At 41.5% G+C, this 17,361-nt stretch overlaps 1 protein-coding gene across 3 annotated transcripts; it reads left to right on the top strand.

The window, feature by feature from the left end:
* Window positions 1-770: 770 nt before the first annotated feature.
* On the top strand, window positions 771-17,156 carry LOC113189891 (serpin B6-like). Of its 3 annotated transcripts, none has more exons than XM_077802006.1 (6): window positions 771-938; window positions 2,788-2,940; window positions 11,530-11,647; window positions 13,036-13,178; window positions 16,256-16,407; window positions 16,748-17,156. In XM_077802006.1, the coding sequence occupies exons 1-6, from the start codon at window positions 774-776 to the stop codon at window positions 17,154-17,156; spliced, it is 1,140 nt and encodes a 379-aa protein (XP_077658132.1). In that variant the 5' UTR covers window positions 771-773. The 3 variants fall into 3 exon arrangements, with proteins under 3 accessions (XP_077658132.1, XP_077658129.1, XP_077658131.1); XM_077802003.1 differs by having other exon boundaries at window positions 774-938; window positions 13,036-13,184; window positions 16,265-16,405; window positions 16,746-17,156; XM_077802005.1 differs by having other exon boundaries at window positions 774-958; window positions 2,814-2,940; window positions 13,036-13,184; window positions 16,265-16,405; window positions 16,746-17,156.
* Window positions 17,157-17,361: the final 205 nt, after the last annotated feature.

Raw genomic sequence — 17,361 nt, 5'->3', positions numbered from 1 at the left:
ATGGGTAGGCACCACTGACCAGAGATGAGGAAGAGTTGTGAGCACATATGCCAAGGGCTCTTGCCTGTGACAGCAGAGGCCCTTCACATGGCCTTAGATTTGGGCTTTATCACATGCATAGGTTCCCTAGAAGAACTGAGGATTAAATGGTGCCCTGCTAAGCACACCTGAGTGAGCACCCTCATCTGTTGGGGGAGATGGGTGGGTATTTAATTCAGAGGAGAGAAAGGTCTCATGTGGCTTTACCTCCCAAATTTATTTTAAGGCCTCAGGTTACCCTACAATGGGAACTCTCCCATATTATAAAAACACTTGTGTATCTTGTCTTTGTAACTTTGCAAGTGATTTGTAATTTTAAATGATTTTTCAAATTAAATGATAAAATAAGCTCTTACAACACACCAAAGAATACAGACATGGAAGCCAAAGTCAATCACCCTTTCTCTTACCCACTCCAGGAAGTGACTGCAGCAATGTGGTGCCTGTGTCCCCCCCCCCACACACCCCGACTTTGCCCATGCACACAAAGAAGTGTGCATATACAGCTCTTCACACAACAGGATCATAGTATTAAATTTTACTCTTCTTTTTCATTTAATATTAGGACATAAAATAATCTTGAGACCCCAAAAAGACCCTCAGAGTTCTTTGTGCTTCTGTTTGCTTATTGCACCACAGCAGCAGTGGTGTTAATGGGAGGGAAAGTGTAGTTGGCCTGTGAGCCTGTGTTCATGTGATACTGATCTGAAGTCCATTGTTCCAGGCTCGCCATCATGGATCCTCTGTTGGAAGCCACCGGCACCTTTGCCTTAAACCTTCTAAAAAGGCTGGGTGAAGACAGTTCAAAAAATGTGTTTTACTCACCCATCAGCATCTCCTCGGCCCTGGCCATGGTTCTCTTGGGGGCAAAGGGAACCACTGCACTCCAGATGGCTCAGGTACCTGGTATCCTTTGGGAGTAATAGTAAATGCTGACAGTTGTCAATTGAGCTGATTCTCCACACTTCAAATCCCAAAGGGATTGCTGTGGATGGACATCAGAGGGTATCAGAGGGGTGTGGATAGAGAGTTCACAGGAAGCACCTGCTACCCCTGCTGAGTACCCCTGTGAGCACATTGAAGTCCCTGAACTGTAGCAATTTCCAAATCCAGCCAGGTGTGTGTGCCATGCTCCTGTGCCCTCAGAGTGGGAATATTCCTTGATTGGCTCCACCTGTGTTTCCTGGGACTCATTCCTGGTCCCTCACATGTAAGGCCATGGCACCCCCCTGTGCATTCTGGGCTTAGCGCTTGGCAACTCCCGTCCTTTTCCAGAAGAAATAGGTCATGTTTCATGTGTGTTGCTCTCTTAGCCTTCCTCCTACCAAAAGAGAGTTGTAGTTCAAGGGCCTCTCTTCACTTTGAATTGTCTCACCTTTTAGTTACAAGGTTTTATAACTCCTTTACCCATTGTAGGATTTCTGTGTCTCAAGTTTCAGCCTGCTGCACTGGACCAAGCCTGTTTGAGACAAGACTGTGTCAGGTTTGAAGTAAGGGTGCTGTGGGGCAATGTCCGTGAGTTAAGAAGCCCCTGTGTCTACAGGTCTATGAGATGCTGCCTTTTTTGTCCCAAGGTTTTTACAAAGTGGATCTTGATCTTGCTCCTGAGGCCATGGATTGGAGCTCTACCTTGAGGCCATTTCTTAGGTTGAGAATTATGTTTTCAACTGGAGAAGGGGGAGATAAGAAACACCTTTATGTTCTACCCATCAAGACCTGGGTTTGAAATAGTTCCTTGAAATTCTGCTTGCAAATGCAATAATTCTTTCTTTAGCTCATCTCTCTCTTCCCAGACTCTAAGTTAGGCAGCTAAAAGGAAGATACGCACTTCCCGGACATCTTAGCATGGGCATTCACTGGGAACCTGTCCTATCTTACCTCTTGCTACTGTGCAGACTGCGGTAGTAATGTCACCCCTGTCCCTTTAGCCACTGTCAACTGCCCATGTCCAAAGCCAGCATCAAGTTGTTTATTTTTGTTATGATGGGGACCCTTCTGCATTGCTGCACATGTTATCTGTTGCTGCAAAACAAACCATCCCCCAACTTAGTGGCTTGAAATAATAATGGTGGATTATTTCTCAGATCCAGTGGCCTCAGAGGCTGTTCGTATGCTTCCTGTGATGACAGCTGGGGTCACTCAGGCTACTGTTGCAACAGACAGCTGGATTGCAAGGTCCCAGGAGGCTTTCTCTCACATGTGGGGTCTCGGTGATTGGTATTGGCTGGGGCTTTGGTCCTCTTCCCAGCAACTCAGCCTGTGTGGTAGCACATCCTCCAAGGGGACACCTTGGACTTCCTTCCATCATGGCAGCAGGGTGCAAGAGAGTGAACGTGACAGCCACAAAGCTTTTTAAGGCTCAGGCCTGGACAGTATTGCTTGTGCCAAATTCTGTTGGTCAGAGCCTTCATAAACCTAAAGGCAGGGAGAGACTGCATCTTACTCTTTTCTGGAGCATCCTGTGTTTGCAGAGATGGGAGGTCTGGTGGTAACTCTGTTTCCAGTGAGGCTCCAGATACAAAGAGGCTGGGTTGTGGAGAGACATTTCTGCTCTGAACAATACTGACAAAGTACAGAGAAGGATCCTGGGAGGGACACTGGAGAGTGAGCTTTCAAGATACTTTTTGTCTCTAATTGGTTGGTGGTAAGAATCTGCACAGTTCTTAGGCCAAGTTTAGTATAGTTTGCTTGTTTCCTGTAGTCAGTGCCTACTGCAGTGGTGTGTTTTTGTTGTGTTTCTGATTTCAGGCACTTTCTTTAAATAAAAGCAGCAGCAGTGGAGGTGGAGATGTCCACCAGGGCTTCCAGTCCCTTCTCACCGAAGTGAACAAGACGGACACACAGTACTTGCTTAGAACAGCCAACAGGCTCTTTGGAGAAAAGTCTTATGATTTCCTCTCAGTAAGTCATACTCACTAATTTTGATGAAGCAAGGTGGTGGGGAGTAAGGGGACTCCTGGTGCAGCTGAAAGAGCCTGGGCTGTGAATTCACTCAGGTTTCTGGCTACTCATGTATTTGTTCACACCCTTTCATTTAAAAAATCAGAAAACTACTCAAGTCACAGGTGAGTACATTTTTGTGCAGAATACAATAAAGCCAGCAAAGCAAGAGCCACATTAACCTCTTTCCCACAACCCATCATCCCTCCAAGAATAAGAGCTTTCATAGATTTGACATGTATCCTCCTGCACATGTAGTGATCTTGTTTTGTAGTAGTTTTCTCTGCATTATGCCTTTATCCAATACACATTGTTTTGACATATATTTCTCTTGTTCTTCCCATCTCAGTGTATGTGGATCTACTTCAGTGTTTTTATCATGATCATCATCATCACCATTATGTGGCACTGGGGATTGAACCCAGGACCTCAAATATAAATAAGCATGAGCTCTTCCACTGAGTGCATCCCCAGCCCTACATCACTATTATGAATCATCATCTGATAATTCTAAGTTGGACATATTGTAATATAGAAAGCTATTTGCTCATGGATGGGCTTTAGGTCATACTCAGTTTGGGCTGTTACAGACAGTGTTATTGACTGTGACTTTTGTGCATGTATGTGTGTGTGTGCTGCTCCCAGGTGGATTTGTGGAGGGAGGAAGGATATAGAGCATTGCAATTTTAATATATATTACTCAATGTCTCTCCAAAGTGATGTATCTGTTTCTTTCAGGGATATAAGCAGAATGTTGGTTTCCATCTACCATGATCAACACTGCATGTTTGTAGCTTTTGAATCTTGATTACTTATGAGATTGAACTTAAGCCCTTTGAGCATGGACAAACTGAGTATCCATAATTCCAAAATCCAAAATTGGAAAGTGCCAAAAAGTAAAAATACTTCAGCGCATGTACATTTTGGGATATTCAACCTATATATGTTTTCTACACATTGTTTATTTACATATTCTGTGCACCTTTTTTTATTGATCTGTATTCCCTTTTCTTATTGATTTATAAGAGTTTTTTTATTGGTCGTTCGTAACATTACATAGTTCTTAATACATCATATTACATGGTTGATTCACGTGGATTATGAACTCCCGCTTTTACCCCGTATACAAATTGCTGTATCACATCAGTTTCCCTTCCATTGATTGACATATTGCCTTTCTAGTGTCTGATGTATTCTGCTGTCTGTCCTATTCTCTACTATCCCCCCTCCCCTCCCCTCCCCTCCCCTCCCCTTTTCTCTCTCTACCCCTTCTACTGTAAATCATTTCTTCCATTTGTATTATCTTGTCTTACCCCTCCTTTCCTCTTATATGACATTTTGTATAACCCTGAGGATCGCCTTCCATTTCCATGCAATTTCCCTTCTCACTCCCTTTCCCTCCCACCTCTCATCCCTGTTTAATGTTAATCTTCTTCTCAAGCTCTTCGTCCCTACCCTGTCCTTGTTTACTCTCCTTATATCAAAGGAGTCATTTGGTAATTGTTTTTTTAAAGACTGACTAGCTTCACTTAGCATAATCTGCTCTAATGCCATCCATTTCCCTCCAAATTCTATGATTTTGTCATTTTTTAATGCAGAGTAATACTCCATAGTATATAAATGCCACATTTTTTTGATCCATTCATCTATTGAAGGGCATCTAGGCTGGTTCCACAGTCTTGCTATCGTGAATTGAGCTGCTATGAACATCGATGTAGCAGTGTCCCTGTAGCATGCTCTTGTTAGGGCTTTATGGAATAGACCGAGAAGGGGAATAGCTGGGTTGAATGGTGGTTCCATTCCCAGCTTTCCAAGAAATCTCCATACTGCTTTCCAAATTGGCTGCACCAATTTGCAGTCCCACCAGCAATGAACAAGAGTGCCCTTTTCCCCCCATCCTCTCCAGCACTTATTGTTGTTTGACTTCCTAATGGCTGCCAGTCTTACTGGAGTGAGATGGTATCTTAGGGTAGTTTTGATTTGCATTTCTCTGACTGCTAGCGATGGTGAGCATTTTTTCATGTATTTGTTGATTGATTGTATGTCCTCCTCTGAGAAGTGTCTGTTCAGGTCCTTGGCCCATTTATTGATTGGGTTATTTGTTATCTTACTGTCTAATTTTTTGAGTTCTTTGTATATTCTGGTTATTAGGGCTCTATCTGAAGTGTGTGGAGTAAAGATTTGTTCCCAGGATGTAGGCTCCCTGTTTATCTCTCTTATTGTTTCTTTTGCTGAGAAAAAACTTTTTAGTTTGAGTAAGTCCCATTTGTTGATTCTATTTGTTAACTCTAGTGCTATGGGTGTCCTATTGAGGAATTTGGAGCCCGATCCCACAGCGTGTAGATCATAACCAACTTTTTCTTCTATCAGATGCCAAGTCTCTGATTTAATATCAAGCTCCTTGATCCATTTTGAGTTAACTTTTGTGCAGGGCGAGAGATAGGGATTCAGATTCATTTTGGTGCAAATGGATTTCCAGTTTTCCCAGCACCAGTTGTTGAAGATGCTATCCTTCCTCCATTGCATGCTTTTAGCCCCTTTATCAAAAATAAGATAGTTGTAGTTTTGTGGATTGGTTACTGTGTCCTCTATTCTGTACCATTGGTCCACCGCCTGTTTTGGTACCAGTACCATGCTGTTTTTGTTACTATTGCTCTGTAGTATAGTTTGAAGTCTGGTATCGCTATACCGCCTGATTCACACTTCCTGCTTAGTATTGTTTTTGCTATTCTGGGTCTTTTATTATTCCACATGAATTTCATGATTCTTTTATCGATTTCTACAAGATATGCTGTTGGGATTTTGATTGGCATTGCATTGAACTTATATAGGACTTTTGGTAATAACACCATTTTGATGATGTTAGTTCTGCCTATCCATGAGCAGGGTATATTTTTCCATCTTCTAAGGTCTTCTTCTATGTCTTTCTTTAGGGTTCTGTAATTTTCATTGTATAAATCTTTCACCTCTTTTGTTAGGTTGATTCCCAAGTATTTTATTTTTTGGGGGGATAATTTGAATGGAGTAGTTGTCCTCATTTCCGTTTCAGAGGCTTTGTCGCTGATATACAGGAATGCCTTTGATTTATGCGTGTTGATCTTATATCCTGCCACTTTGCTGAATTCATTTATTAGCTCTAATAGCTTCTTTGTAGACCCTTTTGGGTCTTCTATGTATAGAATCATATCATCTGCAAATAGTGATAATTTAAGTTCTTCTTTTCCTATTTTTATGCCTTTAATTTCTTTCGTCTGCCTAATTGCTCTGGCCAGTGTTTCGAGGACTATGTTGAACAGAAGTGGTGAGAGAGGGCATCCCTGTCTTGTACCAGATCTTAGAGGGAATGCCTTCAATTTTTCTCCATTCAGAATGATGCTGGCCTGTGGCTTATCATAGATTGCTTTTACAATGTTGAGGTATGATCCAGTTATCCCTAATTTTTCTAGAGTTTTGAACATAAAGGGATGCTGTACTTTGTCCAAAGCTTTTTCTGCATCTATCGAGATGATCATATGGTTCTTATTTTTAAGTCTATTGATGTGGTGGATAACATTTATTGATTTCCGTATATTGAACCAACCTTGCATACCAGGGATGAATCCTACTTGATCATGGTGTATAATTTTTTTGATATGTATTTGAATCCGATTCGCCAGAATTTTATTGAGGATTTTTGCATCAAGGTTCATTAGAGATATTGGTCTGTAGTTTTCTTTCTTTGAAGTGTCTTTGTCTGGTTTCGGAATCAGGGTGATGTTGGCCTCGTAGAATGAATTTGGAAGTTCTCCCTCTTTTTCTATTTCCTGAAATAGCTTGAAAAGTATTGGTGTTAGTTCCTCTTTAAAGGTTTTGTAAAACTCTGCTGTATACCCATCCGGTCCTGGGCTTTTCTTAGTTGGTAGTCTTTTGATGGTTTCTTCTATTTCCTCTATTGTTATTGGTCTGTTTAGGTTGTCTATATCCTCCTGGCTCAATCTGGGCAGATCATAAGACTCAAGGAATTTATCTATGCCTTCACTATCTTCTATTTTATTGGAGTATAAGGATTCAAAGTAATTTCTGATTATCTTCTGTATTTCTGAAGTGTCTGTTGTGATATTGCCTTTTTCACCCAGTATGCTAGTAATTTGGGTTCTCTCTCTTCTTCTCTTCGTTAGCATGGCTAAGGGTCTGTCAATTTTATTTATTTTTTCAAAGAACCAGCTTCTAGTTTTGTCAATTTTTTCAATTGTTTCTTTTGTTTCAATTTCATTAATTTCAGCTCTGATTTTAATTATTTCTTGCCTTCTACTTCTTTTGCTGTTGTTTTGCTCTTCTTTTTCTAGGATTTTGAGATGAAGTATGAGATCATTTATTTGTTGGTTTTTTCTTTTTTTGAGGAATGAACTCCAAGCAATGAATTTTCCTCTTAGAACTGCTATCAATGTGTCCCATAGATTCCGATATGTTGTGTCTGTGTTTTCATTTAACTCTAGGAATTTTTTAATTTCCTCCTTGATGTCTTCTAAAACCCATTGATCACTCAGCAACTTATTGTTCATTCTCCAGGTGATGTTTGATTTTTCCTTTCTTCTTTTATCATTGATTTTCAGTTTCATTCCATTATGATCAGATAAGATGCATGGTATTATCTCTACCTCTTTGTATTGTCTAAGAGTTGCCCTGTGACATAGTATATGGTCTATTTTTGAGAAGGTTCCATGTGCTGCTGAGAAAAAAGTGTAGCTACTTGATGTTGGGTGGTATAGTCTATATATGTCAATTAAGTCTAGGTTGTTAATTGTGTTATTGAGTTCTATAGTTTCCTTATTTAACTTTTCTTTGGAAGATCTGTCCAGTGGTGAGAGAGGTGTGTTGAAGTCTCCCATGATTACTGTATGGTGGTCTATTAGACTCTTGAACTTGAGAAGAGTTTGCTTGATGAACACGGCTGCACCATTATTTGGGGCATATATATTTATGATTGTTATGTCTTGTTGGTGTATGGTTCCCTTGAGCAGTATGAAGTGTCCTTCTTTATCCCTTTTGATTAGCTTTGGCTTGAAATCTATTTTATTAGATATGAGTATGGACACTCCTGCTTGTTTCCGTGGTCCATATGAGTGATATGATTTTTCCCAACCTTTCACCTTCAGTCTATGTACATCTTTTCCTATCAAATGCGTCTCCTGTAGACAGCATATTTTTGGGTCTTGTTTTGTGATCCATTCTACTAGCCTGTGTCTATTAATTGGTGAGTTTAAGCCATTAACATTTAGGGTTATTATTGAGATATGGTTTGTTCTTCTATCCATATTTGTTTATTGATGTTACTAAACCTGATTTGTTATCCTCTTTGACTACTTTCCCCCCTTTACTGTCCTACCTCCCATTGTTGGTTATCAATGTTATTTTCCATTTCCTCTTCCTGTAATGTTTTGCCAAGGATTTTTTGAAGAGATGGTTTTCTAGCTGCGAATTCTTTTAACTTTTCTTTATCGTGGAAGGTTTTAATTTCATCTTCTAACCTGAAGCTTAATTTCTCCGGATACAAGATTCTTGGTTGGAATCCATTTTCTTTAATCGTTTGAAATATGTTATTCCAGGATCTTCTAGCTTTTAGAGTCTGTGTTGAGAGATCAGCTGTTATTCTGATTGGTTTACCCCTAAATGTAATCTGCTTCCTTTCCCTTGTAGCTTTTAAAATTCTCTCCTTATTCTGTATGTTGGACATCTGCATTATAATGTGTCTAGGTGTGGATCTCTTATGATTTTGCACATCCGGCGTCCTGTAGGCTTCTAGGATTTGGGATTCTGTCTCATTCTTCAAGTCTGGGAAGTTTTCTTGTATTATTTCACTGAATAGATTGCTTAATCCTTTGGTTTGGAGCTCTGTGCCTTCCTGTATCCCAATGACTCTTAAGTTTGGTCTTTTGATATTATCCCATAGCTCTTGAATGTTCTGCTCATGGTTTCTTAGTAGACTTGCTGAGCTATCTATGTTCTTTTCAAGTTAAAATACTCTGTCTTCATTGTCTGATGTTCTATCTTCTAAGTGATCCACTCTGCTGGTAGTATTCTCAATTGAGTTTTTAAGTTGGTTTATTCTTTCCTGCATTTCTAGTATTTCTATTTGTTTGTTTTTTATTACCTCTATCTCCCTGTGAAATTGATCTTTTACTTCCTGGATTTGTTTGTCAATGTGATCTTTCATTGTCTGATTTTGCTGTCTCATGTCTTCCTTGAGACTCCAGATCATCTGAAGCATGTATGTCCTGAGCTCTCTATCTGACATTCCATCTGTTGCAGCTATTACCTCTTCTAAAGTTGAGTTGACCTGCATTGCCTGTGGTCCTTTCTTTCCTTGTCGTTTCATACTGCTGGCGTTTCTTTCTGCTTGGTGAAATTGTTGTGTCTTTGATATTTTCCCCCTCTATTTATTTATATTGCTCTTGTATTGTTGAAAAATCACCCTTGCAGGGCAGGTAGTGGCTGTGATCCTCCTCCAATTAGTGTGATCCGTCTACCATGCTGGCAGGCCCTAGGTCTGCTTTGCTGGTCGGTCAAAGGTCCACCTACCCAGCAGGCGCCATGGGAACCTGTGTCACTCCATAGGTTGCTGGGCCTAACCTCCTGATGGGTTGCAGGTTCGCCTAGCTTGCAGGCACTGGGGGAGGGGCCGGTTTCGCCCCTCAGCAGGCTTTGGGCCCGCTCTGCTGGTGTTCACAGTCCCGCCTACCTGCAGACACTGGGGGAGGGGACGGGCCTAGCCCTCAGCCGTCCGCCGGACCTGTCCTAGTGGGTCCGGTCCGCGTTCCCCGCCGGCGCGTGTAGCTGCAGTCCCTTGGCTGGTTGCTGGGCCTGACCCGCCCGCCTGTGGCTTGCAGGTTCGCCTCGCTTGCAGGCACTGGGGGAGGGGCCGGTTCCGCCCCTCAGCAGGCTTTGGGCCCGCTCTGCTGGTGTTCACAGTCCCGCCTACCTGCAGACACTGGGGGAGGGGACGGGCCTAGCCCTCAGTCGTCCGCCGGACCTGTCCTAGTGGGTCCGGTCCGCGTTCCCCGCCGGCGCGTGTAGCTGCAGTCCCTTGGCTGGTTGCTGGGCCTGACCCCAAGAGTTTTTGTATGTATGGGATTTCAATGTTTTCTATGTTTTTTCCCTCATTTTTCAAACCTGTTTTAAATTACATTAATTGTTTTAAAAGGAAGTGTTATAAAATGAACGTAAACAAGCATAAGTTCAAATATTGGTAACAACTATTATCACAGTATGATTTTTTATAATCTTTTAAATTTATTTAATTAGTCTTAGTGACTTTATAGGTATCATCACTCTCTTTAAGTCTTTTATATGTTCATAAATTCCAACACAGTGTGTGGCAAGTTATCAATATTTGAGTGGCCAGTTTGCTTCCAGCCTATTTTCTTAGATTGAAAGATTTAAAATTTTTCAGAAACAGAACAGTGATATTGATAAAGCACAAACTCTGTGAGAATGAAATGGAATGATACAGGAAGTTCTCCTTTTAAGTGCCCACAATGTGTTGAGAATTCAGTAACATTGGATAAAGTAGTAATAATGAAAGTAATTCAGCTGGGCCTCAAAGTAACTCTGGGAGCTTCATACAGCCAGTGCTGTCTCATTTACAGGGCAAACCAAGAGGCAGAGACACTAATTAACCTTTTTAAGGCCACTCAGCTATTAAATAAAAAAAAAAAACTTGTGTTCCTAACACCTGTGTCTGTGCAATACTGAAGGAGAAATGTGAAATCTTGCCTAATAACGAGAAATCAAATATGGAGCCGTAAGTTGTTCAAAAGGAAGATTAGGAAATAATTTCATAGTGCATTGCCAATGTAATGAGTTTTAAGGACACTTAAATATTCCACAAATTTTCTTATTTTAACATGGTAGAATGCATGTGTTCATCAATGTCATTATCATTTCATAGGATGTATTAGTAAAACACTTTGAACTTCTTTTTCTGAATCATAACCCTGGTCGTTTTTTGAGAATTGCTTACTACCCCGAACTGAGATATTCAGCAGCACTGGCAATCTCTAGACACATGTAATTAATCAAAATAAAATAAAAGACAATATTCAGTTCTGCAGCTGCACTGATCTCAGGTGCTTTGTATTCACCTATGACACCATTTTTGATGATGCTCATTTTTCTGTTATCACAGGAAGTTGTGGTGGCAGGGAGGTGCAGAATGGCTCATTTTCCTATGTTCTACTTTCTGTGTTCAGTATCCCTTATTCCAGAGTGCGGAGGAGTGGTAGCTCTTGCTGGGTTAACTTTCTCTCCATAGTTATTGAAGCTCAGCTTCCTCCCAGTTACCTCTTGAGGCTCAGCAACTCCCATAAAGATCCAGCCATTCATGAAATTTATTTGGTACTCGGGACATTAAAGATGGCCCAAACTGAGAAGGTTGATTTTATGTTCATTCTATGTATTTATTTGTAAATAACATCTTTAAATCAGCACATTTTTGAATTTCTTCTTTGGTACATGAAAGAAGTACATTTGTTAATTATTTTGGAACCATGCAATTATGTTGCTCTGCCTTAGTCTTTTAAAGATTCCTGCCACAATTTCTACCAAGCAGAGATGGAAGAATTTGACTTTCTGAATGCTTCAGAGGAGTCCAGAAAACACATAAATATTTGGGTAGCTAAAGAGACAGAAGGTAAAAGCATAGTTTTTATTTGTTGTTTCTGTTGATGGTGGGGTTGTAGTTGCTTTGCTAGTTCCTTTGTTTGCAGTGCTGGGGATCCAACCCAGGGCCTTGGGCATGATGAGCAGATGCTCTACCGCTGAGCTACAGTCCCAGCCTGTTGTTCTGTTTTTAATAGTATTTACATCAGTCTTATTGTCAGTTTCTTCACAGGATTGTCAAATATAAACAGGAATGATGTGTTTGTTCTCAAATAATTTCAGACTTTAAAAATCTGCTTCTGAAATACTGTCAGTTGATGACATTTTCTCTAGGTCTTCCCTGCTCTTCTCAGTGTATCCATGATATTTCCCCCTAGTCAGCACCCCTCTTCTAGAACAATCCACACTGTAATGTCTTTGCTGTTGTTTGTTTTTTCTTTTCACCAATCGCATAAAGGAAAATTCACCTGACAGGTCTCAGCTGTGTCCTCTCTAGTGTGAGCTCATGCTCCCCAGTTTTCATGCATTGTTGCAAGTTGCTTGGTGGTATCCTCATGGACCTGTGGTTTTTAATGTAAACAGTGTGCTTTGTTTTTTTTTTTTGTTTGTTTGTTTGTTTTTTTTTTTTTTCAATTTTGGTACCAGAGATTCAAACAGAGGGACTTAAATACCAAGCCACATCCTAAATAATGTAACGGGATATTTGTCCTAAATAAATATTTTATTTAGAGACAGGGTCTTGTGAAGCTGCTTAGGGCCTCAGTTGCTAAGGCTGACTTAGAATTTACAATCCTCCTGCCTCAGCCTACCAAGCCTCTGTGATTACAGGCATGTACCACCATGTCTGGCTAAACCGTGCTTTACATTTGTAAAAAGCATCTTGTAACAGCTCATCTTTTTAAAATCTTAAATATTTTTAGTTTATAATAACAAAATCATGTATATTGTATTAAAATAATATTGTTCAATATGCTGGACTAGGAATAATAACAAAACTATACAAGATGCTTCATTGCATATATATTATGTATAATGTTTAAATCAGGGTGAACATATCTAGCACCTCAAACATTTAAGTTTAAATTTATAATCACTCTTTTTAACAGTATTTTTAGTTCTTTAATTTGTAGGCACCAATCATTTCTTTCTATCTCATGTGGTATGAATTCACTTACTAATATCTACTTTTTCCTTTTATGTTTTATTCAAATGATGGTATTTTTCTTCCTAGAACATGTATTTAAATGCCAGGGATATTGCTTTGTTTTGATGACAAATATCTATTTATCTTATTTGGGGCATATGTGATCCTTTATCTCTGTGCTTTACCATTTGAGGACGTGGGTCTCTCTCCATATCATCACTGAAACACTCATCAGAAAACTCTCATCTAACTGGTTCTTTAATGTTTCCTTTCAGATAAAATAACAGAGTTGCTGTCTCCAGGTTCATTGGATGAAATAACCAAACTGGTCCTCGTGAATGCCATCTACTTCAAAGGAAACTGGGATAAACAGTTTGACAAAGAGCTCACCGGGGAGAGACCATTTAAAGTCAGCAAGGTGAATGTTGCATAGTAACAACGGAGATTCCCAAACACAGGGCCTATGTTTGTTGGTTTCTAGATCATGAAGGCCACCACTTGGAGCCTGTGCCTTGCATGGTGTGGGGTGGCCCTGAAGCAAGGAATCCCCATGCCTTGGGGCCTTTCTCTCATGAGTTTCCTCCTTTCATATGTCACCAAGGCTTCGGTTCTGTTTAGCCCCCCCTACTGTTACCTGCCATACTTTCTCTGGTGTGTTAATCTACAAGACAAATCTGATGGTGTAGCTCTCAGGCTAACTTTAGGTCTTTCTTGGCTTCTCAGAACTTTTGAGATAAAGTTCAAACTCCAAATTGGTGTCTGAGGTTCCTCATGGACCTGGATCTTCCCCATTTTCTTCAGTAACTTCACACTCCTTTCTTAACTGCTGTGTCCTTTCTGGAAACCCCACCTGGTATCTACCCCTTTATCTAAGCTGTCACTCCGCCCCCTGCTGGTCTGCACAAGACATAGCAGTGGTTGAAGGACTTTTCACTTTTGTTGAAAAACCATCCCAGGGCAGATGGCTGTCATATAAGTACTTGACCTGTATGTAGCTGGAAGTTATCAAGGAGTTGATAGCTGGTGCTCAGGAAATACTGAACCAATCACTGATCTTCAGTCTTCTTTTGTTTATAAGGATAACACCAGTACATATTTTTGTTTAAAAATGAGCAAAGGGATACATACACAGAATTAGACTCTTGAGTTTAACCACCTTCAGCTTGGAAGGTGTTTGCAGATGGCCTGGTGTCTTTCTCTCACAGAGTCCATTTTTAAAAAGTCTTTTTAATTATACAGTTTTTTTTCTTTTTGATATGCTGCAAAGCAGACAGGGTGGACTAATGTTTTCTTGATCACTGACCATAAGTTAGATCTTCCTCATCCACTTGGATCCGAACCTTCAGTTTTCCAAGACATACATTTTGTGTTGAGATGTATTCTGAAATGAACTGTCCTGTTTTCCCTTAAAATATGTTTTTTTTCTTCTTGAAATTCATCTTTAACAAGATGTATTTTAGGACTTCATTCAACTGTAAGCAACCGAAACCCCAGATCTCTGCAGTTCAGCTCACAACTCATCTCACCACCCAGGAGGCCCAGAGGAGAGGAGAACCCAGGGATGATGTGGCACTGGTGTGATGCTCTTGGGAACCAGCTCTCCCTGCTCTGCCACCTCAGCCTGTGGCCTCTTCCTCGTGCTCACAGGAGGGCTCAGATACAGCCTCTACTGTCCAGGCAGGATGGAGCAGGAAGGACAGAAGATGGAGGGCTAAAGGCCTTCTTTGGAGGTTCTGCCATTGTACTCAGAGGGAAACCAGAACTGCTGTCATGTGGCTTCTGCTCGATACAGAGCAGTGAAGAACTTTACCTTGCTTTCTGCAGTAGAGGGAGAGGGTGGAGCTGCAGCAGGAGTTGAGTGTACCAGCCCACAGAGTCTGTGGCAGGGGTGTGTCCAGGAGCATGGGTTTCGGGATGATAAGGATTTTCATTTGGATTCCTCATTTCTAAATGAAATAAAGCTTACATAATTATATATTTAGTGAGTCATTAAATTACCAAGATTGGATTCTTTTCTATTATAAGATTGGAGACCTTGGGTCCTGGAGGGGAATACAGAGAAACTGAATAAGGTGGGGTCAGCACCCTGAGGACTGTGGGCCAAAGCTGGCCTATATCAAGTTTACCAGGTAAAGTTTGTTGGTGCACACACATACTTATTTGTTTATATGTGTCGCACCAGTAGGATAGAGTAGTTTTGATAGGAATTGTCTGTAGCACAAACGCCAAAATATTTAGTGTCCGCCCATTTATGGAAAAAGTGTGCCAATTTCTGGCCAAGGACATGTCTGAGGAACCAAGGGCAGGAGACTGCTGTGGCTGAGGTCTAATTCAGGCAAGCTCGACAAGGCAGAGACAGAAAGTGACAGCAGACATGTCTTTGGTTTACTGCATTTGATCCGGAATGGTGTGCTGTGCCAGAGAACTAGGGAGCTCCCTCAGCTGTGCCTGTTGCATGGAATTAAAAACAACTTCATAGTAGCTGCTGGTATCAAACTGTGGAGTACTCATGAGTTAAGCAGTATTGTTGGGTAGGATGTGGTTACTGTCCTCTATCTTTTTCTCATGGTCTGAGGATGGCCTTTGGCTATTTCTGCTCATCAGTTTGTTTATTCATTTATTCAGCTGATGTTAACTGAGTGCCTATGATGTGCCAGGTATTGACCTGCTGAATATGTCTACCTCATGAAACTTATATTTTCCTGAGGGAGAAATCAGAAGCTTAAATGAGACAGTAGTAGTTGTTAGGCAGTGGTAAGTGCTGCAGATACACAAAGGAAGCAGACAGGAAGTTGTGGTTGGGGGTACAGTTGCAGGTCAGGTCTATCAAGGAAGCATTCACTAAGAGGGTGATACTTGAGTAAAGACCAGGAAGAGGCAAAGGCTACACTCTCTAGGTTTTAGGGATGAGTGGACAGGGGAGGGATAGAATGACCCTGATTTTCCATACTCACCCCTGTGAGTGTAGGAACCAGCAGAGGGAGAGTAGCAGGAGGTGAGGAGAGACAAGGAATGGGAGATGAGCTGTTGTGATTATAGGATGTACTGAGCACTTCAGATCTTGCTCCTAGGAGAGGGGGTGTCATGGAAGGTTGTCCAGTCAGAGGGGTGTGATCTGATTTACATTTCACTGGGATCCCTCTGAGGTCATCTCTGTATTCCAGGGATAGGGTGATGGCAGTGGAAGAAAGAACAGCAGATGAGGTTTTGGTTGTATTTCAAAGGTAGAGCCACCATAATTTGCTAAGTAGTGAGATTCAGAGTGTAAAGAAATAAATGAGCAATAGCTCCACACTGTAGATAAAACCTTTAACACACTGGCCTCTGGAGACACTTGGTGTCTAACCATAACAGGGGTTCAGGAGGAACCTCATGGCCTGTCCTAGAAGCTGGGTCAAGAGTGTTCCTGGGGCCCACAGGGGCTGCCTCTGTAGAGTTAGTCCACTGTGCCAGCTGGGTCGTGTTTCTACTTAACAGTTGTCCATTTCCTTACAGAATGAGGAGAAGCCTGTGCAAATGATGTTTCAGAAGTCTACTTTTAAAATGACCTATATAGGGGAAATATTCACCAAGATTCTGGTCCTTCCCTACATCAGCGAGGAGCTGAATATGATCATCATGCTGCCCGATGAACTCATTGACTTGAAAATGGTAAGGAGCACTAAGCCATAGCGAGGCCGTGATGGCAGGGGAAGGGCATTGGGTTTCTGGTGTAGCTGCTTTCCCCCGTTCCAAGTTAGCTTTTTATTTTTTAAAATTTAATTTAATTGTATTGTTTGTGTCTGTGTTGGAGGTGGAACAAGGATCTTGCAGATGCTAGGCAAGCTCTCCTGCTGAGCTGTCCCTGAGCTCTGCCCAGTTACCTCAGTTACCAATAGCACCACCTCTGGCCAAAGCAAGGCTCCCACTCACAATGTGGAACATGTGTATAACCACATGTGGCCCTGTGTGACAGAACTTGCTAGGTCTTGACCGTTTCAACTCCCTTATGGTGGAGAAGGAACTTATTTATGAGAAATACATAGAGTGGACCAGCCCAGACAAGATGGACAAAGTTGAAGTGGAAGTTTTCCTCCCTCGGTTTAAACTACAGGAAAATTATGATTTGGAGGAAGTCCTTCGCAGCCTGGGCATGACCGATGCCTTCGATGAGGTCAGGGCAGACTTTTCTGGAATGTCATCCAGGAGAGACCTGCATCTGTCCAAGGTCATGCACAAGTCCTTTGTGGAGGTCAATGAGGAGGGTACTGAAGCTGCAGCAGCCACTGCCACTGTCATGAAGATGAGTTGCATGAGGTTCACTGCATGCCTCTGCGCAGACCACCCCTTCCTCTTCTTCATCCAGCACAGCAGGACCAGAGGGATTCTGTTCTTCGGCCGAGTTTCTTCTCCGTGAGGAAGCAATCATCCCTGGGTGCAGTCCTCTGCTTTCACCTTCTGACCCACTTTTCTTCTGACACTCCACCATGTGCCTGTGACCCAAGTGACCTTATCAGTGCAGTGTAACAATTCAGAAATAAAGGGCCATTTTGGAGACCCATGTTGACTACTGTTTGCATGTGAGATGTTTTTCCAGGATCTGAAATTGCCCTTCTCTGTGG

This window comes from Urocitellus parryii, chromosome 8 (genome assembly GCF_045843805.1).
Source record: "Urocitellus parryii isolate mUroPar1 chromosome 8, mUroPar1.hap1, whole genome shotgun sequence".
Classification (NCBI taxonomy): domain Eukaryota; kingdom Metazoa; phylum Chordata; class Mammalia; order Rodentia; family Sciuridae; genus Urocitellus; species Urocitellus parryii.
This window is presented reverse-complemented; position numbering and strand designations above follow the sequence as displayed.

What these genes read in the sequence shown, in the direction of transcription:
- LOC113189891 (XM_077802006.1), top strand. Translation starts at nt 774, where the DNA reads ATGGATCCTCTGTTGGAAGCCACCGGCACCTTTGCCTTAAACCTTCTA. An exon ending in CTGCACTCCAGATGGCTCAG is followed by an intron (nt 939 to 2,787) that starts GTACCTGGTATC and finishes TTCTGATTTCAG; the next exon opens with GCACTTTCTTTAAATAAAAG. An exon ending in AGTCTTATGATTTCCTCTCA is followed by an intron (nt 2,941 to 11,529) that starts GTAAGTCATACT and finishes GCTCTGCCTTAG; the next exon opens with TCTTTTAAAGATTCCTGCCA.